This window comes from Melanotaenia boesemani, chromosome 5 (genome assembly GCF_017639745.1).
Source record: "Melanotaenia boesemani isolate fMelBoe1 chromosome 5, fMelBoe1.pri, whole genome shotgun sequence".
Classification (NCBI taxonomy): domain Eukaryota; kingdom Metazoa; phylum Chordata; class Actinopteri; order Atheriniformes; family Melanotaeniidae; genus Melanotaenia; species Melanotaenia boesemani.
The window spans coordinates 9,021,138-9,045,809 of record NC_055686.1 but is presented as its reverse complement, the minus strand read 5'-3'; the positions used below and the strand labels follow the sequence as shown (position 1 = coordinate 9,045,809).

Genomic DNA, 24,672 nt, shown 5'->3' with positions numbered 1-24,672 from the left:
ACGAGACGTCTCAATACCCAATAACAAGCTGTTTAATATACAGCATTGATGGTACTGCACTAGAAGCAAGAGTTACACAGAACACTGCAAGCTATGAAAAGACAAAGCAGTTATTCTCTAGAACAAAGTATTATTAGAAATGTCCCTTTAGGAAATAAATTTACTCTTAGATTAACAGCAGCTAACAGACATGATGAAAGAAATTAATACATTAATGATGAAAATGTGTCTTACAGTTTTTGTCCAATCAGCTTTGTGTTCCAGCTTTCTGACAGCTGATTGGATCCCTTCCAACATGCTCCACCCCCTTCTCTACCTGTTTGCTCTCATCTCACTGGGAGGTAAGCCAGAGACACATCAGTCAACCAGAGACAGAGAAACATTCACATCCTTAAGATGAGCAAAAGTTTAAACTCACATTTTACCCTGTAAGCAGTAAAAATCTGCATTAGAAATGTTTACTTCAGTAAAAGTATGCACGTGTAATAGTACAAGGTCATGTTATCAATCATGTTATAAGTGCTGGGTTTATATAAAACAACTGTTGTAGCAGAGGTGAAGCTCTGTAATGATTTAGGTCAGGGATGTCAAACTCCAGTCCTGCAGGGGTTTAAATGTTCCTCTGCTTCAAAACACGATTCAAATCAAACAGATCGAATAGCTTGTTGTCAAGTTTTCCACAATGAGCCATTAGTTTGACTTTAGGTGTGTTGAGGCAGGGAAACATTAAAAGCTGTAGGACAGCAGCCCTCAAAGAGTTTGACAACCTTAATTTAGATGAAGAAGCCGTTCCTGGAGGAGGACAGACAAGTCCAGAAACCAAAGTCCATGTAAAGAGTTGGTGTGTAACAGGAGAGGTGGTCAGTGTGAAGAGAAAACACATGAAAGGCAAGAACAAGTATAAAAACTAGACAAATATAATCTCCAAATGACAGAAACGTGTGTGTGAAAGTTGAAAATATGCAAATGAGGAACAGATGTGGGTCATAAACAAGTATCCAATCTACAGTAAATACAAAGAAGGTTTATCATCTAAAGGAGCAGAAGAACAAAACAAAGGCAAGAAACATAAATTACTGCAGTTCACAGGAAGACAAAAGATTTAAAACAACAATATTTAACATGAAAACTTCCTAACCATCATTTCTATAATAAAATTATCTGATTTCTATCAATCAAAGGAAACTTTGGTTTCTTAATAAAACAAAAACGGTCAATACACACAAATCTGATGTTTTTACTTAATTTACAATAAAACATGATGTAAAAGTTCTTCATGTGCTCTATGTTTATTAATGAGTGTGTGAGATTATCCTGACATCTTTATAGAACAAAGCTGCTGACTGATGATGTTTTATTCCATCAAAATGTGAAGAAGCAGTTTGAACTTTAGTCAAAACTGCTGACAGACTGAAGCTCATCTCTCATGTTTCTCCATCTCTGCAGGTGCTTTTATATCTGAGACAATTTCTGTAAATAAAGAGTTCAACATCAGCTTCTGTCCCATCACGTTTTACCAGAAAGTCTACACCCAGCTCTACGTACGTAGGATGAAAGCAGATGACTGAGAATATCTTTGTGTCTTTCTACCTGCTGTCAGTATTAATGTTTTCTCTCTAAATGAGAGCAGTGTGTGTTTACAGCTCAGTTCAGGATTATTTGTGTAAACACCTCAATATCTTTTTCCCATCTGTCTCATATTAGAAATAAAACAGCTGCTCTATGAGAACTAATAAAATCTGAACCGGAGTTGAAAGTTGATGATGTAGAAAATCTAAAGATAAGATCATAAATGGAGTGAAACACACACTGCAGTGTGAAGAGAACTCCACATCTCTGCATAAATACATGATCCTAACAAAGTCTGCACCGTTGGCCAGTATTTCATGTTTCATATTTAAATGACTCCTGTTTGCATCATTTGTGAAAACAGAAAAACGTTTATTTTAATTAGATGTGTGTGTTTGATATTTAACAGGTGAACTTCACCAGTCAAAACTTCGTGGTCTGTTTCAACGGCTTTTACAACCCTTCAACCTCAGGAGACTGTTTACATGGTCCTCCATCCGGTGGTGGTTCTGCTGAGTTTTATAGTGAAGATGCATCTCATCTGGGAAGTGTAGTGAAGCGGGCTGTGTCTACAATAACGAGCCCAACAAATTGTTGGTTTTCCTTTCTGGTTGTTCATAACAACAACTACGTAAGTTATTTATGGTAGAAGAATAAATTTAAGTGTTAATTTTTCTAGATAAACAGATGAAATGCATAAAAGAGAAATTAATGAAAATATTTAAATTTAATTGAATAGAAATTAAAAAAAGAGATTTTTGATCACATGAAAAACTTTTCTAATGACATTCTATCATTTCTCTCATTACAGGTTTATTTTTATCTTGTTAGTTTTGGAGATCAGACAGCTCTGGTATTAGAAAAAAGTACCGCCCAAACCAAGGTGAGTGCGGAGTGTTTGTGTAGGTGTGTGTGTGTGTGTTTGTGTTTGCGTGCGTGTGTGTGGTGTCTCTGTGTGTGTGTGTGTTTGTGTGTGTGTGTGTGTTTGTGTTTGTGTGTGTGTGCGTGTGTGTGGTGTCTGTGTGTGTGTGTGTGTGTGTTTGTGTTTGTGTGTGTGTGTGTGTGTGTGGTGTCTGTGTGTGTGTGTGTGTGTGTGCGTGTGTGTGTGTGTGTGTGTGTGTGTGTGTGTGTATAATCTAAACTCTCCCTGAAACGTGTCTGCTTCTCTTCACGCTGCAGTTAACAGGAAAACATCAACATTGATGTTAAAAAGGAGAAAAGACAAACTTTGTCTCTTTTCATCCTGATGTGTGTGAACTCCGTTCATTCATCTCTGTTGTCTTCACACTGATTGTCTTTCTCTCTGTCCAGAAAGTTGATGTTTATGTTAACGGCACATACTCGACTTCTGTAGTTGTTTCTGCCGCTGATCCAGAGGCATACATTGACATCAGTGGATGCAGGTTCTCAGGTCAGTAAATCTCTGTCTCCAAACATCTCCTTTACAATTCTGATAAAACTGTAGAATTTAAATGTTGTTTAGTTTTAGCTGAAAAGTGATAAGTGAGTTTATAAATGAATGAAAAAGCTAATGTGCTTCTCAGGTAAAGGCTTTTCTCCTAATACAACACATGTAAATGAAACCTGCACCAGCGTCTCATGCGGTCTTGACAGATCCATCACACTCTCAGGCTGTAATGATGGGGAACGCTGTGATGGCCACGGCAGGTAAATATCTTCACTTTATACTTGTTACAATATAATAAATAAACATGATAATCAGAAGAAATGTGATGAAAGGAGTTTTCACTTTGAATCAGATATGATTAAAATACAAACTGCTTCCTGCTGCAGATGATCTCAGCTTAACGAAGTCTGTAAACTTTGTCATCAGTGATGTTTCTTCCTGCACCACCATGAGATTCACAGTTCTGTCCTCAGTGAATTATCTCTAACAAAGTGGCGCCCCCTGGTGGCTGCAGTCTCACCAGCAGCTAATGTTGCTGTCTGTCCTTGTGTGTGTTCCTCTGTCAGCTGCATGATGTCATACACCTGCACTGTGAGCGGTCCTGCTGTCATTGACGTCCACAACAAAGCCGACTTCATAGAAGATCGCTGTTCCTACACTTTGCTGTCGGATTCGTGGGTTTCAGGCGTTCAGATTCTGGCCAGTTTCCGTGAGCGACGTCGTACAGATGTGAGCTTTGTGGACAGTGTGACTCTGCGGTTGGAGGATCCAGGCGTTGACGTTCTCCTGAAACAAGACGACAGAGTCCTGGTAAGCTGCCTGAACTTCAGTCCACCAGTCAGAGTGGAGTTTGGTCTAAAATCCTCCCCACAGTCTCTGCTGTGGAGGCTCTCATCTTCCCTCTCAGAGACAGTAGAAACAGATTGATGAAGCAAGGAGATGATGCTGATGTTTCTCTCAGTATTTCCTCCATCTTGTCTCTCCATTGGGACTCAGGTGGACAACGTAGCTCTGGTCCTCAACAGCTCGGTCCAGGAGGTTCATGGTGTCCAGCTCTCTAAGGACCAAACTGGAGTCACGGCCAAAGTTACACTCTCTGGACGCTCTGCTGCTGTGTTCTTTGATGGAGACACAGCACAGATCCACATGGAAGGTACAGAAAGTGTCATTGTGGACGTGGAGACCAAGAAACTGTTTTCTGTTGATCCAGTTTAAACATTGATGATTTTCTGACTCACTTTCTGTCCTGAACCATTTCAGGACCTGCTGGATCATCTCTGGTTGGTCTGTGTGGAAACTCCAGCAGTTTTTCTAGTGCAAAGCTCTCTGAGGAGAGCTCCTCCAGGTAACTCCTCCTACAGACCGACTCTCTGCTGCTGCTTGATGAATGACTTACAGATACTGTGTATTATATGTGCTGTATGAATAATCCGGAGCAGAGCAGCAGTCCTGAATATGTGTTTGTCTCCTGCAGCTGTGAGAGCGTGTACACTGAACCTGCTGACGGTACGATCGACTGCCCCTTGATGACTAAACGGTGAGCAGATTCATCCACACAGCAGGAAACATCTTCTGCTGTTATACTCTGATCTATTTGACATGTTACATCATATCAGTCATGTTACATGACACTATTACAGATGGGAGATAAACATAAAGGAGCTTATCAGTTCATTGGATCTCATGTTCTCTCTTTCCATGTGTGGAACAGCTGTAACCTCCTGAAGGAGGCGCCCTTCTCCTCCTGTAACACCACCGTGGATCCAGCTCCCTACATAACTGCCTGCAATGCAACTTTGTGCAAATATCCTGCAGTGGACGGTCTCGGGTGTCAGTTCCTGTGGGCCTACGCCAGAGCCTGCAGCCTGAGCAACGTCGCCCTGGAGAGCTGGTGGTCTGATCATGGTGGGTCCTCTCCTCCACATCTTTACTCTGTATAGACAAAAAGAGAATAAAGAGGCTTCTTCCTTTACATCTGAATATTTGGCTCTGCAGGCCAACGACAGCCAGGTGACCTACAAGAACACCATCATGGCTCAGAACAGCTCTTCTGAAGGCATCACTCGCCAAGATCAGTTCTACATCGACTTCTCCTGCATCCATGTTCAGCCAGAAATGAAGACTGTGGCCTTCAGGATCAAAGACAGGTGTGTTCTGGCTGGTAGCTTCATTTCTACTGCTACGTGAAACCTTTCAGCTGGTTTGTGAGTCAGAGAAGCTGAGGTGTGTTTATGTGTGTCGTCTGCAGCTCTGTGGTCCAGCACATCACATCTGGAGAGTGGAGTTATAATGTAACCATGAAATCCTACACCGACGCCGACCGCACACACGTTGTGGATTCTAACACCGATGTGATGCTGAACCAGAAGATCTGGGTGGAGCTGGAGACCGAAGGGTTGGATGCAGACCTGATCGCCGTGGTGACGGACTCCTGCTGGGCAACTGACCAGGAATCGCCCAACAGCACTCCGAGATACGACCTGATCCAGAATCGGTGAGACACACTGAGAAGTGGGAGCTGCTCACTGGGATTCCTTCATAGATGTGATTTCTGATGGTTGTGATGGGAGGCTGAGAAAAGTCTCTTCTTGTTTGTGAGCAGCTGTGCCAACGCTGCTGACCAGACAGTGATGGTGGAGGGAAACGGGGAGGGAACCTCCAACTACTTCTCCTTCACCATGTTCCAGTTCATTGGGAGCTCTGGTGACGTCTACCTGCACTGCAAACTGAATCTGTGCATCAAAGAGGAGAACAGCTGTGTCAAGTTGCTTTATTATTATTCCAATTTTCCCTAACTTGATAAGGAATGACATCCACCTGGAGCTCTACTCCGGACTTCACTCAAATAACCAAGCAGCAGTCAATTATTCCTTTTCCTCTTTCTTTCCTTCTTTTCTTTATTTAGACTTTAGTAGGAAGAACAGTTATGGAATATGTTTCTTTTGCCATCTTTTTTTTGGTTTTTTATCAGGTGAAAAACCTTCAAATGAAACAAAAGGAATACACATAACTTAAAGTTCAATAACACAAAAGAAAAAAAAATAAATGCATTTCATGATTTCTATATGCACAGTAAATATTGATTTTCCAACTACTACATTTTTTTTTAAACCCAAGTGATGTCAATATTTCTATCAAATTTAAAAGCACAATTTAGCACAAGAATAGCATTTGCCTATACATTAACACCACTTAATCCTCCTCATAAGTCCAGCACAGGAAGCTCTGTCATTCATAAAGTTCACAGTGGCAGAGAGCCGTCATCCTCGTCACAGCGCTGGATTAATCGCTACGTTAAATCAGTCCGTCAACTGGCAGATCAGCGATCATTCTTAACATCACAAAGAATTTAGTCTCTTACCAGCTGCCTCTCCAGTCTTTTACGGATGTCTCTTAGTTTTCCCCGATTTCGCCAAACAATGTGACAGAAATGTTTGGCGGCATCTCCTCCCGACATTAGCGCTTCTCCACTGGTCAGCTGTTAGTCCCAGCTGTGGCTACATGACATCACAGATAAGCTTTCTCCCCGCTCGCTTTGATGATCTATTTTCCCTACACAAGTTTGACTGAACAAGCTGCGTCCCGGTACGCCTCGCTGGAAGCTTTACTCAATACGACTGTTTAACACTGGTTATATGAGAGACTGGACTATTCTTGTTACTAAATTAGTCACAATTGCTCATTAAAACCCTGATAAAATCTATAAAAATGCATAACGTTTGGACTGAAAGTTGTTTTGAACTTGTAGGATTGTTCTGGTGGAGCTAAAAGAAGACGCAGATCTGTCAGGCCTAAACATGAACGTGGAGCTTCAGCCTTGGTCAGCATGGCCTGGATTAATTAGGTAAGACTGCTGTAGTAGATGATCATCCTGTTTTATAAACAGAAATCATGTGTGATGATGGCCAGGCTGATTCCCCAAGATCTGACTGAAAAGAACAAGACTTTGTTTGAGCAGAAACTATAAAGTAAAAAAAAATCATAAAAGATTCGTCACTCACATTTTCATTTCATTGCCTTCTTAGGTGGTTGCCATGGTGACATGGACTCACTGACAGGCTGCTGAACTTGGTGATGATCCCTGACTTATGTGTGGTCCTGATGTGGAGCTTTAATGTGTGAAAGGATGAGTTTTTAGTGGGAAAAGGTTATTGAAGGTGTGTGAGGTTTACATTTGATTTTCATTTAAACCAGAATAATAATCTACATTTTATTGAGGTATGTAATCAGGTATGACTACTGTATCCTGTATCACTTCATCTCCCAGCATGCCTAGAGACATTCCCAGACCTCCCAGAAAGTCATGGATAAACGTAGCTGTAGCACATCTGTTTGATTTGTGACCTTCAAACAAGAAAATATCTGATGGCATGTTGCAGACATCCACATGCATAAAGGTCTTAAAGGCCTTAATTTTGATGACTTTTTCTAAAGAAAAAAAAAAGAAATTTAAAATAAAAATATTCTGTGTATTTTGGACTTTGTATTGTGGTTTATTTGTCCGTGACGGTGATGTGCCATAAAGTGATCGTCTGCCAGAAAGTGATCAGCCCCCGCGGGAGCGCGCACAGCCTGCAGAGTCGTATTTTCTGTGTTGTCTGCGTTTACTCTCCCCGGAATCAAGCAAAACCAGCGAAAATGCGCCACGTTTTGTCCATAATAACTGGTAACGTGTGTTGTTGTGGAACTCGAGTTCTTTGACGGACATATTTGCAGACGAAGAGGTTTTTCTAAACTTTATTCAGCCATGTAGCCTATGGGGCTTTGCTATTTTGGCTGCATACGATTTGCCTTGTTTTCGCATTTCGAATATAAAGTGCATTTGGTATTAATGATTTCTCGAATCAGTATAGTAATAATAAACTCTGATTTTCATTTAAATGGCTCAATGTTTTATTTTCTTATTTCGGTTAAGAATATAGCCATTATTAATGTTGTCAAAGGTAAAGTATCATTAATCACATGCAAAAACATGTAGTATCTAGCTTGTAATGATCTCATTTATTTATTACAGACATGTTCTATAGATTTGAAGCCCACTGTCTATACTTTATACCCCCTGATGCTCTTTTAAGGTGAAATCAGGCATCAACATGGACATTTTTGCTTGCCCAAAATGAAAATACTGGTTATTTTTATTTTTTATATAATAGAAAAAAATCATTCTAGTTGGAAACAAAAAACAACCAAACAAACATTTAAACAAAATAAATGTGACTTTATATTTGATAAATTTGATAAATAAAGATATATTTATAAAGACATTTGTTTTACGATACGTTCTACTTTTTTTTGTCTGAATACGAACATTAGCTTTTCCTTGAGCTCATTGGACAGCGCTAATAAGCACGAATTACATCAACTTTTTCTCCAACCGAGTACTTGTGCTACTAGCAGAGCTAGCAACTATGGATGAAAACCTGTATCAGGAGATTTTGTCCTTTAAATCAAGTGGCACGCTTCCAGAAGGCCTTACACCCTCGCAGAAATCTAATTTCCGCAGAAAGGCTCGGAAATTTGAAATGCAAGGTAGGTTCGTTTGTATGCATTTTAGCAACAGCTTTGTTCCATAACGACTCAAGAGATACGCTTTAAAACAACAGCCTTTTGTGTTTGACACATTTTGTTATTATATTTTAGGTAATTTGAATACATTGCAACATGCAAGGTTGTTTTCAGCACTTTGTAAAATCATACGAGTATATTATTACAAATTCAAATATAAAGTCACTTCTAATTGTCAACTATCACCATAGTCATTGTACGATATTTCTCATTAACAAATACAAAACTCATGAGAAATTGCGATGCATACCAATTTAATCAAAAGTAATTGTGAAAAACATTTACTTGTTGCTAATATGATACATACTAGTCAGCAGCTTTTGCCAGTGTCTGGTATATTTCACCTGCTGTCCAGAAATCAAACGAATAGTAGCTGACAACTCAGCAGAATTTCACACAAATTGCAATAGAAAATTAATAAATAAAAAAGGTAGGAATGAAAAAAAAAAATCTATTTCCTAGTATGGAGGTGAACGACCCATATTAATGGAAAGAGGGACTTTGTGATGGCCTAACTTACTATTTAATAACAGATTTTTATTTTATTCTAGTATGTACATATAATAAATTTTGTTTGATACGTTATTATGTTATTGACTCACTTAGATATGTTTCTATTATTACAGATGGCCAGTTATTTTATGTGAGGCATAGAGGCACAACTCGTTGCCAGCAATCCTTGGTACTATGTGGCCCAGAAAAGGCAAATGCAGTGTTTATAGATTTCCATGCCAGCAGAACAGGTGCTCATTGTGGGCAAAAAAAAAACAAGAGACGCAATCTCTCAAAGATTCTACTGGCCTGGAATGTCAGAAGACATCACTAAGTGGGTTAGTATGCTCGTACTTTCCTTTTTATTTCCCTTGCATTTTTCTTTTTAAAATTTTTATAAATAATTACAAGAAAAGTTTTCAATACTTTACTTTGACCATGTACATACAAGTTTAAATTTATATCACGCTGTGTTATAACATTGTTACATAACTAAAGATGTTGCTGTCCATTTAAATTTAATTTTATTTACTGTTTGAGTTGATTTTTTTGTAACCTGTTAGGTGAGCCAGTGTGTGGCATGCCAGGCCAGTGAAGTTGTTATAAAACATGAAGTGGAGTACACACAAATAAAGGTTAGCTCTTATGTTTGTGTTATTTATTTTTTTTTACAACATATTGTTTTCTTTTTAAATTAATAAAATGCAAAAATGTCAATGTAATGTCTTAATTTTGTCTGTGTTGAAAAGGTTACCCAGCCATTTGAGCTAATTGGGATGGACTTAATTGGAAAGTTAAAAACAACATCAACTGGAAATCAGTACATCTGTGTACTCATCGACTACCTTACAAAGTGGCCACAAGCTTATGCAATTAAATCAAAAAGTGCAGAGGAGGTGACCCAGTGCCTGCTAAAGTTTGTGTACCAGTTTGAGGCTCCAAAAAGAATACTAACAGATCAAGGGAAAGAATTTGTCAATGAGGTATAAATAAATAAATACATCCATCAATTATGGCTATAATATCATATATTAGTTGAAGGTTTAATGGGATTTATTTGCTTGTATCATTTAAGTGTGCTATTAATGCATTTAATCTTTGTGTTTTTCTAATACAGATTAACAAAAGGTCTGTGAAATATTAAATATTAAAAGGAGCCTATGTGCACCTTACCACCCTCAGACAAATGGCTTGGTGGAAAAGATGAATGGGACCATTCAAAGGTATAGATCCCTTTCCCTTCTTATGTATATTTACCTATTGCTTTTTCATCGTTGTAATAATAAACAACATTTCATTTTATATTCTGTAACCCATAGAGCACTAGCCAAACTTGTGGAAAACAAGCCAGAGGAATGGGACAAACATTTTTGACCCAGTAATGTTTGGCCTTAGAACCAAGCGTCAAGTGACAACAAAACATTCGCCTTATTTTTTGATGTTTGGAAGAGAGGCCAGATATCCTTCACAGATCCCAGAAGAGTATCGGGTATGGAAATCTGCAAAAAATTGAATCAGGTGATCATATTTTCTAAGTTAATACATATAGAAATGATAAACTCCACTCATTTATTTTAAAGGTGGATCCAACTGTAGAAACAAATGTCTCGGTTGAAGAAGAAACTGAAGCAATTTTACAAATGGATGACGTCCTGCAGGCAGTCATTGCAAAAAAAAAACCCACAGAGTAAATGCAAGGATAAAAAAAAGGGAAAAGGTAAAACTACAGAAAACTTGCAGGTGGGGACTGTAATGGAAAATTTACAATATATACCCTTATAGTTTGTAGGTTACACTTTGTATGTCTGTGTATCTAGATAAGAACTCCTTCTCACACCTTCCCCCCTCTCTCATCCCCTTTGTATGTCTGTGTATTTAGATAAGAACTCCTTCTCACACCTTCCCCCCCTTTCTCATCCCCCCAACAGATGTTGAGAGTTTAATGAGCTTCCTCCTTTGCACCCTTCACTCCGTAACATTTGTTAACAGCTATGTGAGAAATTTAAAACAATGACCTCCTACTGTGATGTTATCAGCTCATGCCTGGTATATTAACTAAGCTCACTTGTATCTCGCCAGACTCTCGCAGACAAACTCCTTTGACTGTGTGACTCTCATTGCCGGCCGGCTCTTAATAAAACTACTTTGTTCGATTCTCACTTAGTGTGTGATCTTTGATAACTAAAAATTCCACAACAATTCTTGGCGTTGTCGGCAGGATATCTTGAGTGACTGACCGGAGGACCAGAACCCGTGATTGATCATCCTGAAGGATACTTCAGCCCCTGGGTCAGCCTTAACCATCAGGGGACGGCGGAGGAACTCCGTTCAGACACCACTGATATCCAGAACGAAGTCTGCGTGTGGAGCAGCATCCAGAATCACACACGGTGAGAAGTTTTCATATCAGACTCCCATTTACTGCTCCTTTTCGCAGGGTCCCGCTATCTTGTGAGGCAAGGTAGATTACTATTCTATTGCAGTAGAGTAGAGTTAGTCCGGCACTGAGGTGAAAACTTCGGTGGTAATAATAGGCGTTTTAGTCAATTTTTGTGCCTGAGTTTGGGCTCCTCGAAGAAGAAAAATCCAGCAAGGAGACGTCCTAGCTGCATAATGGGAAACACAGCTGTGACGGGGAAGGAGAGTAAATGGGACTCCCAAATTTTAAGAGATATGAAAAAGAAATATGGACCTGACTGCACGGACTGCATGACTTACTGGACAAAGAAACATGGTTTTCCAGAGAACGGGAGTTTGAGTAGAAAGGAATTAGATAAGTTGAATGAGGAAGCACAGAAGGACTGGAATGAGAAAAAGAAGAAGAAAAAAATCAAGACAACGGACGTAGAGAAGTGGGAACGGCATAATAAATGCATTGAAATGTGGAAAAATGAGAGTGAATGTAGGGTTAGGAAAGCTAATACTAAAGAAATGGGTGGGGGATTAGATATGACTGGAGATATAGGAAACAGGAGGGATAATGCATCCCTGCCTAGTGCACCTCCACCATATAATAATAATTTAGGACATTCACAACCCTCTCCATATCGTTCACTGCAGGAACGATTACAGGCGCTGAAGGTGGATCCAGATCTGGACTCCTGTCCCCCGGTGTTACAGCAGCCCCAGCAGCCTCAGCAGCGTCGTCCAGAGGATCGACGGAGAGATGAGACATCAGGTCCCGCTGACTCCAACCATGGCCAAGCTACAGGGGGAACCGAAAGACCGTCAGCAGACATGACCAGCCCTTCACGTACCAAGTCCGGGAAGATCTACGGACCGGAGGTGTCAGCAACCTCCCCTTTCTACAAATTTGGACAGACTGCAAAGGGCCTATTTTTGGGACAAAATACTGCTGAAGATGAAGACACTGAGGTTTTTAGTGCCCCCATGGTGGAAGTATCAGGACCCACCGGCCCCATATTGGTTTATCGCCCTTGGTCCCCCTCTGAAATCATGGAACATGCTAAAAATCTTCCTGACCCCACTGAAGATGGTGAGAAAGCTAGCGAGGAGTGGAGAGCTTTCTGCCGTGAACACCGCCCCACTGGACTTGAACTGAGAAAAATTCTTGCTAAAATGCTCACTGCTAGTGATCTGGCTAAGATCCGTCCCCACCTCCCTCCTGATGACACCGGCCTGAAAAATCCAAACTGGGACGATGAGCCGAACCGACCTTACAGAGAAGCCATCACCACACTCTGTGATGGCATAAAGACTGTGTTCCCTAATCGAGGAAGCCTGGCTGCCCTGAGAAATCTGATACAGGGCCCAGATGAGCGCATGGAGACTTTTCTACACCGCTGTGAAACTGTTTTCACCAGACACTCTGGCTTGGAGCGCCCTGCAGGAGACCTGGGGAACACTCCAGGACCATGGGAACGCCTTCTCTGTCAGACCATCATTGAAGGTATGAACAGAGATATGTTGGAAGTGGTGAAGAGACAGTATGTGGGGATGAGACATGAGACCAGACTGGCTCAGCTTCAACGTCAAGCAAAACACGCACAAGATGTCATGGATGAAAACAAGAAAAAAGCTGAATCCAAGAAAGAAAAACAGATGTCAACAGCCCTGACTCTGTTCACCTCCCAAAATCAGCCACAATCCAATAGAGATAGGAGAGGCAGAGGAAGGGGCAGAGGAAGACGAGAGAGGGGCGGCAACCAACAACAGCGTGGGGCATGTTATCGCTGTGACAAATATGGACACTGGAAGGATAACTGCCCACAACGACATGGGCCGTGTCATCGCTGTGGCCAATATGGACACTGGAAGGATAACTGCCCTCAGGATAATGGGCCCACCCACCAGAAGGAATACCAGCAGGCTGACTGAGGGGCGGACCCGGGAGACAGGACTCCAGAGGAGCTTTTTTCTCCACCCACCACAGTTTTCGCTGCAGCAACTGTTGAGGGAAGTGAAATGCACACACACACATACACACACACATACACTCATTTAGCTGCTATAGCTTATAAACGTTTTCCTTTGTTTACATTGTCTGTAAATAATCAACCAGTTTCTTTTATGGTTGACAGTGGTGCAACTCACTCAGTTCTTAAGACAGGCACCCTAAATCCCACACCACCACTCAGTGGTAAGACTGTTATTTCTGTGTCTGCTGGAGGCCATCATGACAAAGAAAAATTCACGGTACCTTTAACCTGCTCAGTACAAGGTGAGCATCCATTTACACATTCCTTTCTTTTGTCCAAAGTTTGTCCTGTAAATTTACTGGGCCGTGATCTGATGTGCAAACTGGGAATTCAGATTTCCTCTGGGTCTCAGGGGCTGACCATATCATGTTCATCTTCTGACACTGAGGAAAAAGATTTAATGATGGTTAAATATAACCCAAGAGCTCCCTGCTATGCTTATCAGTGGAAAATGGGAAGCTCCCCTCTTTCTTCACACTGGCTGTCCCTCTGCAGAGCCAGAGTCTCCCCTGGGGCAGAGGTGATGGGGGAGAGGGAATTACATTGCACATCCTACATCTGTCCTGATGGGCCAGATCAGCAGTATGAAAAAATCTTTTTTAGGGACTGCTCTGACAAACTGACTGTGACATGTATGTTTTGGAATGAAAGTATGTGTGTTTTGTCTGTCTCACTAACCTCTGACCAACAGAAGTTGTTTAAACTTCACACACACCCACACGTGTCTCTTTCCAAGTCCCACTCGACTGAGTGGAAGGATTTGGGCCCCTTTGTTGCTACTGCTCTCAGAGAGTCTCAGTGGCAATCCACTCATGACTCAGCAGTTTTGTTTTCTCCAAGGCTGGGTGTGTTTAAGCAGAGCATGCTCTCTGTGATTCATTGCCAGAAAAGTGTTCAGTTGGTAGATGATGATTTTCTGACATGTTTATCTGCTGACTCACCCTTGCCACCTGTTCCCCCAGCCCTCTCTCAGGTTCCCTCTGATTTGTGGGCTACCTCTCCCCATGATGTGGGCCTGGTTAAGAACTGCCCCCCAGTAGTCATCACTCCGAAATCTGACTACCGCCCCTGCCAGAAGCAATATCCTCTCAAACCTGAAGCTTTGGAGGGTATTACACCTGTCTTCAATTCACATCTTAGGAGTGGTATTGTTGTTTCTTGTCCAAATTCACCTGTTCGCACTCCTATTTTCCCAATCATGAAACCACGTAAACCACCAGCCAAACCTGACTGGCGTTTTGTCCAAGATCTCCAAGCTGTCAATAAAGCAGTTATTTCACGGGCCCCTATGATGCCCAACCCCCACACCATCGTGTCGCAGATTCCTCCTACTGCTACACATTTCTCCGTGGTAGATCTGGCAAATGCTTTTACGTCTGTTCCTGTTCATCCAGACAGCCAATTCTGGTTCGCTTTTGAGTTCAATGGGAAACCATACACTTGGACCCGGCTTCCCCAGGGGTACTGTGAGTCCCCCACAATCTACAATGAGGTACTAAGAGATTCTCTTTCTTCTTTGCAGCTTCCACAGGGCGTAGTTTTATTAACTTACGTTGATGACCTTCTGCTCTGCTGTCCTTCTGCCTCCTTGTGTGAGGAGGCCACACTGGCCCTCCTCCTCCATCTTCATTCTGAGGGTCATAAAGCCAGTCTGCGTAAACTACAGTTCTGCCAGCCTCAAGTCATCTTTCTAGGGCATCACATTTCTGCCACCACCAAGGCCCTGACCCCTAAACGGATTGAGGCCATTCAGAAAGCACCAAAACCTGTTACCAAGAAACAGCTGATGTCATTTCTAGGTATGGTAGGGTTTTGTCGGGCCTTTATTCCACATTTTTCTGAACTTGAGGCCCCCCTGACTTCCTGTATACATGGTAAGAATCTATCTGCTCATGACCATTTCTTCTGGACCCCGGAGGCTGAGCAGGCTTTCCTGTCTGTGAAACAAGCGCTGTGTTCTGCTCCAGCCCTGGCTCTGCCAGACCCAACCAAACCTTTCTTTCAGTTTGTTGATGAAAAACATGGTTTCATGTCTTCTGTTCTCCTTCAACAGCACGGCTCTCGCAAGCGCCCGGTGGCCTATTACTCTTCCAAGCTCGACTCTGTTGCTGCGGGTCTTCCTGGCTGTCTGAGAGCTGTGGCTGCATGTGAGAAGGCTGTACTTGCATCACGTGACATTGTGGGATACAGTGAGCTAACTGTTTTTGTTCCTCATTCTGTATCCATCATTTTGCTCGAACAAAAGACTTCTCATCTGTCTGCAGCTAGATGGCTGAGATACACCACAGTTCTTCTCGATATGCCTAACATCACTATGAAACGGTGTACATCACTTAACCCTGCCACTCTTCTTCCTACCGCAGAAGATGGTGTTCATCACTGTTGTGAGACTGTTCTGTCTGAAATCTGCACTCCGAGACCAGATTTATCTGATGAGCCTCTTCTTAACTCTGATCTCATTCTTTTTTGTGATGGCTCCTCCTTCAGAGACCATTCTGGTAAGAACAGAGTGGGTTTTGCTGTCTGTGATGAGCATCAGGTTCTCTTCTCTGGCTCCCTCCCTTCACAATTCTCTGCTCAGACAGCTGAACTTGTTGCTCTCACTGAGGCCTGTAAATTCGCACAAGGTAAGTCCCTGACTGTGTATACCGATTCGCGTTACGCCTTTGGTGTAGTTCATGACTTTGGTGCGTTGTGGCGTCACCGTAATTTTTTGAAATCTGATGGTAAGCCTATTTTGAACTCCACACAGGTTGCGGCTCTCCTTGACGCTATTCTTCTTCCTTCAGATGTCGCTGTAGTGAAATGTCAAGCTCACACTAATGACACTTCCTCTGTTGCCCGTGGCAACGCCTTGGCCGACCAGGCTGCTAAGCAGGCAGCTCTGTCAGCCTCGCCGCACATTCTCACCTCTTCTCCTCTCACAGAAGAGGATCACTCTCCTCCCTGTTCTCTGCAGGACATCCAGTCTTTTTCTACTCCAGAGGAACGCTCTGTCTGGAAGGCTAACTCCTGCACCCCTGATTCTGCAGGTGTATGGCGCTCTGTTGATGGAAAACCTTGCCTTCCTCGCCATTTCTTCCCCTGGTTTGCTAAGTTGTCACATGGGTTGGACCATGTGTCAAAAGGGGGGATGGTATCTTCCACAACATCTCTGTGGTTCACAAAAGGCTTCACTGTGGTGGCTGAAAATTACTGCAAAAAATGTTTGATCTGTGCAGGCTATAACACCGCCCGCCCTCTTGCCTGCCCTCCAGCTGGTCATACACCACCTAATCAGCCTTTTGATCATTTGATGATGGATTTCATTGAGTTAACACCTGCAGAAGGTAAGAAATATTGTCTAGTTATGGTAGACATGTGGTCAAAGTGGGTTGAAGCTTTTCCAGCAAAGCATGCCACAAGTTCAGTCGTGGCTAAGGCTCTGGTGACCGAAATCATTCCAAGATGGGGGATTCCAGTTAAGGTCTCATCTGACAATGGTTCACACTTTGTAAATGCGGCCCTGAAAGAGGTAAGTGGACTATTGGGGTTCCAGCTTAAGACTCATTGTGCTTATCACCCGCAATCAGGCGGAGCAATTGAAAGAGAGAACGCCACTTTAAAAGGTAAGTTGGCTAAATGTTGTGAAGAAACAGGACTGTCTTGGCCAAAAGCCCTCCCACTCATTCTTATGCACATGAGAATGAGGAAACGTGCCCGGACAAATCTTAGTCCATTTGAGATTCTGTTTGGCAGACCTCCCTACACTGGTCTGGATCCTCCAGGACTCTCCGTGTCTACCACATACTGTGAAAGTAACATGCTTGCTTATTGTCAAAATCTGTCCAAAGTTCTCTCACAGGTGCAGAGTGTGGTGAAAGAGGCCCTGCCACGCCCAGCATCAGATCTGCTTCACTCCTTGGTTCCGGGAGATTGGATCTTGGTTCGAGAGACGAGGAGAAAGCACTGGCGGTCTAAAAGGTGGCTGGGTCCCTTCCAGGTCCTGTTGGTCACTCATACAGCCGTGAAGGTCGCTGAAAGGTCCACGTGGATTCACGCATCCCACTGTAGAAGGTTTCAAAGTACCCCAACTCCAGCTGACCTCTCAACCACAGGGCAGAATAATCCCTGAGGTCAGCCCCGTGCGAGATGGTCCATTCTCCACGGGACAACATGAAGTACACCCAGACTGCCGTGAGGGGATGGTCGTGCGTCATCCTCTTCATCCTTATCACCTCCCTCCTCTGGTACCTGGATCCAACCGGACCTCACCTGACACAACGCACCCCAGCTTCGTCCCAACCCGCCAGACGACTGCAGGGGACAGAAGCACCCTCCTTCAGGAGGCACCGCCGAGATAACCACATCCTTCAGCATCATGATCACACTGAGAATCTTTGGTGGCAAGTTGCCAATATGTCTGCTCATAAATTGACAAATGACAGTTGCTATGTTTGTGGACTGGTGCCGCATGCCACACCCACTCAATCAGTTTTTATTCCATATCCAGTCCCTTTGAATACCACTTTGTGGACTCTGATCATGGGTAATAGATTACACCCTAGGAACATTACTTGGCCACACCAGCGCCCTCCCCTCTCCTGGAGGAGACCAGCTGAGTTTTCCAGCAACACAAACTCCACTTGTGTTTCATCCAGAACTGTCTTCCGCTTAAGGGATCGTACAAATCCATATTCTTCTCCACCTCTTTGTTTTCAGCGAAATGGGACAGATGCACTATTCTTTTTAGGACACACTCTAGGTTGTCAGCGTATCATTTCAGCCTCATGTATATCCTCACCTTGCCCCAAACGCTCTGACCCGTTCACTTTAAATCCTCGTGATTTATTCCCTGATAGTTCTCCCTCTACAGAGTGGGCCTCAGGAGTCGTTGTGTTTAACCTTACAGCTCTCTTACCTTTTCCTGACCTTCCTATGTACAATAATTCTGTTCTTAACACCATTTGGTCTTATATCCCATCAGATACCGGCTTTGGATGTCCTCAGAACATGGTTTGGACATGTGGCAGACACTCTTATATTTACCTTCCTGTCAATTGGTCTGGAACATGTTATCTGGCTTATCTGCTCCCTGATGTCTCTGCGTTTACTCTAACCCCAAATGGTACATTGCGGCCTTTTCCCGAACCCTTTCATCACCCCCATCGTGTTAAACGCGGTATCTTCTCTCCACAGATGAAAGGATTTATGATGGCTTTGCCCTGGTGGGGGGTTGGGGAACTAGCATGGACTGTGGGAGATCTATCAATCTCTTTGGAAAATTTAACCTCTTTATGTGTGATTAATATGTTGCATTTTAATCAAAGGGGTGGATTGTAATGGAAAATTTACAATATATACCCTTATAGTTTGTAGGTTACACTTTGTATGTCTGTGTATCTAGATAAGAACTCCTTCTCACACCTTCCCCCCTCTCTCATCCCCTTTGTATGTCTGTGTATTTAGATAAGAACTCCTTCTCACACCTTCCCCCCCTTTCTCATCCCCCCAACAGATGTTGAGAGTTTAATGAGCTTCCTCCTTTGCACCCTTCACTCCGTAACATTTGTTAACAGCTATGTGAGAAATTTAAAACAATGACCTCCTACTGTGATGTTATCAGCTCATGCCTGGTATATTAACTAAGCTCACTTGTATCTCGCCAGACTCTCGCAGACAAACTCCTTTGACTGTGTGACTCTCATTGCCGGCCGGCTCTTAATAAAACTACTTTGTTCGATTCTCACTTAGTGTGTGATCTTTGATAACTAAAAATTCCACAACAGGACAAAAGTTTGGCGGTTAAATGTGAGAAGCCAACAGAGGAAAGGAGGCAAGCTGGACCCAAACTATCTTGGGCCATACACCATTGTTGCCATCGAAGGCAAAAGTGCTAATCTACTTGACAGTAATGGAGTGTCAATTCCAAAAATTAACATCCATCAGTTAAGAAAATACACTGAAGAAGAACCGAGGATACCACGTAAGTACAAAAGCAATGTAAAAAGTCACTCTACTTCTGCACTTCCGATGGACACTGAAGAGACAACAATAATGTCCTCCACCCTCCCCACAAGCTCTGGTGTCACAGAGACGTCCACCTCTGTCTCTTCCGACCCACCCACAAGCTCTGGTGTCACAGAGACGTCCACCTCTGTCTCTTCCGTCCCCCCCACAAGCTCTGGTGTCACAGAGACGTCCACCTCTGTCTCTTCCGTCCCCCCCACAAGCTCTGGTGCCACAGAGACGTCCACCTCTGTCTCTTCCGTCCCCCCCACAAGCTCTGGTGTCACAGAGACGTCCACCTCTGTCTCTTCCGTCCCCCCCACAAGCTCTGGTGCCACAGAGACGTCCTCCTCTGTCTCTTCCGTCCCCCCCACAAGCTCTGATGCCACAGAGACGTCCACCTCCGTCCCCCCCACAAGCTCTGGTGCCACAGAGACGTCCTCCTCTGTCTCTTCCGTCCCCCCCACAAGCTCTGATGCCACAGAGACGTCCACCTCCGTCCCCCCCACAAGCTCTGGTGCCACAGAGAAGACAACCTCCCTCTCCTCCGCCCCCCCCCCCCCCCCACAAGCTCTGGTGACAAAGAGACGTCCACCTCCGTCTCCTCTGTCCCCCCCACAAACTCTGGTGACACAGAGACATCTGCTCCTAACCTTACAGTGGATGCCGCAATTATTGAAGGCAAGTCACAATCTTTAAGAAGATGTTAAATCTTTGATTATTTTTATTTCAGTCAAATTTTGGGTCAATCTATAGACTCAACACACAGCTCGAAACTGTTTTAAATTAACTCACCTGAAAATCTCTCATTCTTTATGTCATGTTATAGATGTCAAAGATGCATGGAATGGAAAAAGAACATTCATACTACTATCCAAAATTGGACCCTACCAAATATTCTTTGAGGACATCTTCAAAACTGGGCCAAATCAAGAAATTGAGAGTGAGGTCAGTATTGGTCATTTATTTGTCTTTTCTTTCTTTTCTTTTTTTTAGATTTATCCAGATACTCTGGCTAAATAGCTATAAGCTTAAAAGCTTAAAACTGTAAATAAAAAGAAAACTACCCATAACCTTTTATTTAAAATATTTTTGCTTTTTTAATGGCAGGTCATAAATGCATACGTATACCTTATGGTGAGGAAATACAACAGCAATAGTAATGACAGAGCTTTTGCTATTGACACCTATGAAATGACCATGAACAAGAAAAAACCAAAAATCAAGGTACCGTAATAAACTAAATTTTATTTGAATGTTGCTTCCTGGGCAGCATGTTTAATTTGTTGTTGTAATACATTACAGATTGATCCACAGTTGTATAAATACATTGTGGGAGTGGTGAATGCAGGTCATCATTGGATGCTTGTGGTAATATATTTTATTTTTATGCTTTGTAAATTTTGAGTTTCTCACAAATAGCAATATACACTACATGGCTACTAGAACTTCAGGATATTAATATAAGATTTACTAAAAAAATTTTAGGTGATGATACCCAGGGAAAGAAGGTGCCTGTTTCTTGATCCACTGGGTGAAAGCAAACAGAAGATGACACACTGCCAAGACATTACGAGGTGCTGTATTTTTTCTTTAATATTGTGTTAACAAAATTTACATTTACATATATGGTTTATCATATGTCTTTAAAAATCAAAATGTAACTTGAATTTTTACTTTTTTATTTTGAAGAACTGGAACATGCTTTTGTACATCATCATATGAAATTTTTTACAATGAATGATATGTTCTTTATCACATTATTTGACCTGAAAAAGATAACATGTTTACAGAAATGACAATAGTTATGTGTCATATACAGTACTCACAAGCACATTTGTTAATAACAATATTTGTGTTACACCATTACTTACCTATCATAAGGTGACTGTACATAGTTCATATTCATAAAAAATATTTTTTCAGTTACATGTACTAAGTACATCTAACTGTATTGGCAATGGTTTTGTAATCATGTTTTATCAAATTAACTTTATATCTTCTAATTTGTTCCTCTAGATCCTTCATGAGACAAAGAGGATTAAATGTGTCAAGATGGACATGTGAGACCCTGCCTCACCCTCTTCAACTTGATGCCACATCATGTGGGGCCTTTGCACTGAAGGTAAGAAAAACTGAAATTTTACAGGTTTGAACAAGAACAATAAGTTAGATTTTAATAAGAAGCATGATTAAAAATGTAAGAAATCAACAGAGAAAGACATATAAAAAACTTAAATCTGAATTTGCAGATCTGAATTTCTGAGAATAAATTATTCAGATAAAACTGAGAACATGTGGATCTCCTGGATTTCAATATGAGTGTTTCAGTTCATCTGAGGCTTTCTGGGAGTCTGTTTCAAACATGTTGAGCATAGAAACTAAGTTCAGCTTCTCCATGTCTGATTTTGACTTTGGAAACTGATGAAAAAAAATGGATCCACGTGATCTAAAAGGCCTGGTTTACACTGGGTCAGGAGGTCACTGATGATTTTGTTCCCAAACCATTTACAGCTTTATAAACCAGCAACATAACTTTAATGTCTTTCCTCTGACAGACAGGCAGCCAGTTTGACAGCCTTAGAACCTTAGAACAGGAGTTTATTTTGGAATTAGTTTGTATTTTATTAACCAATTTATTTCCTGCATTTTCTGTGTGCAGTTTCTTCAGGACATCTTGGATGGTGCACCAATCAGTTTCAACAATGATGCTGCAGGTATCAATGCAATTAGAGAACAGATTGCCATCTTACTTATCAAGAGTACAGGTACAAATTACAAGTTAACCATTCAAAAATACATTTTTGTTTATTAAAAACTGAAATTAGTTTAGTAACCTTAGATTATGTACTACACAATCTTTACAACATTGATCAGAAAATTATCCCTTGTTTTTTATTTTTTTTAGATGACTTGACAGACATTTGTTATAGCTGTGGCAACCGAGATGGTGATGGGAACTGGGTAATAACAAGTGTTTTATTCATCACTTTTAATACTGCTGAAATTTTGACTTCCAATAAGTTGTGGCACATGTCTTCTGTGGACTTATTATTTCAACATTATAGTTGTATGTTTGTTATACTGATTATCTTGACTTATTTGATTCTTTATCTATTTCTATGTTTTATGTCCTCTGTGTATTTTTGCTGCTTTTGTACTGTACATTAGCCAGCTGTAGGACAAATCTTAATTCTTGAATCTTAATCTGTATATATGCCAATATTATTGTTACTTGATATGTATATTCTCTAATTATGTGTTCATCTAATTATGTGTTATTTGTGTATCAGATTGGGTGTGACACATGCCCCAGGTGGTTTCACCGTACCTGTGAAAAGGGGCCAGATAGTCATGACAAAGATTATCTTTGTCCATCTTGTAAATGGAACAGCCAACAGTAGTCTTCTGGGTAATTATAGACACATTTTTGTGTTGCAAAGAAGCACAAAGTATTTATTGATACTCTGTTACATTTTTTAAACTATAACATGCCTATTGTCTGTACTTCTTACAGATTATGCGCTGATCCTGCAAACAAAGGAATAAGGATGGTCGCCTTTGAAAAGTTCAACTGGACAATATTTTCCATAGTGTATATAAGTTTATACGTGTGTGTGTATATTACATTTTATATGTGTATAAAAGTTATACGTGTAAAATTTAGGATATGGAGTAAACCTGCAAAAAAGCTTTTGCCCTTTGAACAACCTGCACTTGCTTTGACTAACTAATTTTTTTTCTGATTTTGAAATTTTTCCTTTTTTACCTTATTAACCTAATTTCTTCATACCCCCCCCCCCCCCCCCGCCCCCCCTCTCTCTCTCTCTCTCTCTCTCTATATATATATATATATATATATATGTGTGTGTGTGTGTGTGTGTGTGTGTGTGTGTGTGTGTGTGTGTGTAGTAGGCTAGTGGGGGGTAGTGCAGTTTTGTTACGTTGCTTATAGCTTTAAAAAGTTTTATAGTTTTGTAATTGGTTGATTTCAAAAATAAAGACAATATAATTGTGTTCACTATATTTATGTGCATGATATACAACAGGTAGAACTATTATACACTACTCAAGGTTAATTTACAATTCGACCACACCACAGAAAAAGGCTCTGAGACCGCTGTGAAAAAGAACGATTGTCCTTTTAAACTATAGAATATGTCTGTAATAAATAAATGAGGCCATTAAAAGCTAGATACTACATGTTTTTGCATGTAAAATAGGCACTGATCCATTTTTGGCAAGCAAAAATGTCCATGTTTATGCCTGATTCTACCTTAAAAGAGCATCAGGGGGTATAAAGTACACAGAGTGTGCCTTGAATCTATAGAATATGTCTGTAATAAATAAATGAGGCCATTAAAAGCTAGATACTACATGTTTTTGCATGTAAAATAGGCACTGATCCATTTTGGGCAAGCAAAAATGTCCATGTTGATGCCTGATTTCACCTTAAAAGAGCATCAGGGGGTATAAAGTACACAGAGTGTACCTTGAATCTATAGAATATGTCTGTAATAAATAAATGAGATTATTAGAAGCTAGATACTACATGTTTTTGCATGTTACATTGGCCCCGATCCATTTTGGGCAAGCAAAAATGCCCATGTTTATGCCTGATTCTACCTTAAAAGAACATCTGGAGGTATAAAGTACACAGAGTGTGCCTTGAATCTATAGAATATGTCTGTAATAAATAAATGAGGCCATTAAAAGCTAGATACTACATGTTTTTGCATGTAAAATAGGCACTGATCCATTTTTGGCAAGCAAAGATGCCCATGTTTATGCCTGATTTCACCTTAAAAGAGCATCAGGGGGTATAAAGTATAGACAGTGGGCTTCAAATCTATAGAACATGTCTGAAATAAATAAATGAGGCCATTAAAAGCTTGATACTACATGTTTTTGCATGTTACATGGGCCCCGATCCATTTTGGCCAAGCAAAAATGCCCATGTTGATACTCAATTCTACCTTAAAAGAGCATCAAAGGGTATAAAGTATAGACAGTGGGCTTCAAATCTATAGAACATGTCTGTAATAAATAAATGAGATCATTAGAAGCTAGATACTACGTATTTTTGCATGTGATTAAGGATACTTTACCTTTGACAACATTAATAATGGCTATATTCTTAACCGAAATAAGAAAATAAAACATTGAGCCATTTAAATGAAAATCAGAGTTTATTATTACTATACTGATTCG

General features: G+C 41.3%; 3 protein-coding genes across 3 annotated transcripts; all 3 read left to right on the top strand.

Moving 5' to 3' along the window:
- The first annotated feature begins 311 nt into the window (after nucleotides 1-311).
- On the top strand, nucleotides 312-7,359 carry LOC121640341 (alpha-tectorin-like). Its single transcript, XM_041986053.1, has 15 exons — nucleotides 312-341; nucleotides 1,447-1,541; nucleotides 1,979-2,200; nucleotides 2,381-2,452; nucleotides 2,881-2,980; nucleotides 3,114-3,237; nucleotides 3,544-3,787; nucleotides 3,974-4,130; nucleotides 4,238-4,322; nucleotides 4,452-4,514; nucleotides 4,689-4,911; nucleotides 4,973-5,124; nucleotides 5,226-5,471; nucleotides 5,580-6,821; nucleotides 7,003-7,359. The coding sequence occupies exons 7-14, from the start codon at nucleotides 3,548-3,550 to the stop codon at nucleotides 5,770-5,772; spliced, it is 1,359 nt and encodes a 452-aa protein (XP_041841987.1). The 5' UTR covers nucleotides 312-341; nucleotides 1,447-1,541; nucleotides 1,979-2,200; nucleotides 2,381-2,452; nucleotides 2,881-2,980; nucleotides 3,114-3,237; nucleotides 3,544-3,547; the 3' UTR covers nucleotides 5,773-6,821; nucleotides 7,003-7,359.
- Nucleotides 7,360-11,242: 3,883 nt separating this feature from the next.
- On the top strand, nucleotides 11,243-13,372 carry LOC121640340. Its single transcript, XM_041986052.1, has 2 exons — nucleotides 11,243-11,424; nucleotides 12,095-13,372. The coding sequence occupies exon 2, from the start codon at nucleotides 12,272-12,274 to the stop codon at nucleotides 13,370-13,372; it is 1,101 nt and encodes a 366-aa protein (XP_041841986.1). The 5' UTR covers nucleotides 11,243-11,424; nucleotides 12,095-12,271.
- Nucleotides 13,373-13,657: 285 nt separating this feature from the next.
- Nucleotides 13,658-18,865, top strand: LOC121639723 (protein NYNRIN-like). The gene is made up of 3 exons (XM_041985182.1): nucleotides 13,658-13,715; nucleotides 14,436-16,505; nucleotides 16,695-18,865. Exons 2-3 carry the CDS (start codon nucleotides 14,672-14,674, stop codon nucleotides 17,585-17,587), a joined length of 2,727 nt encoding a protein of 908 aa, XP_041841116.1. The 5' UTR covers nucleotides 13,658-13,715; nucleotides 14,436-14,671; the 3' UTR covers nucleotides 17,588-18,865.
- The last annotated feature ends 5,807 nt before the right edge of the window (nucleotides 18,866-24,672 follow it).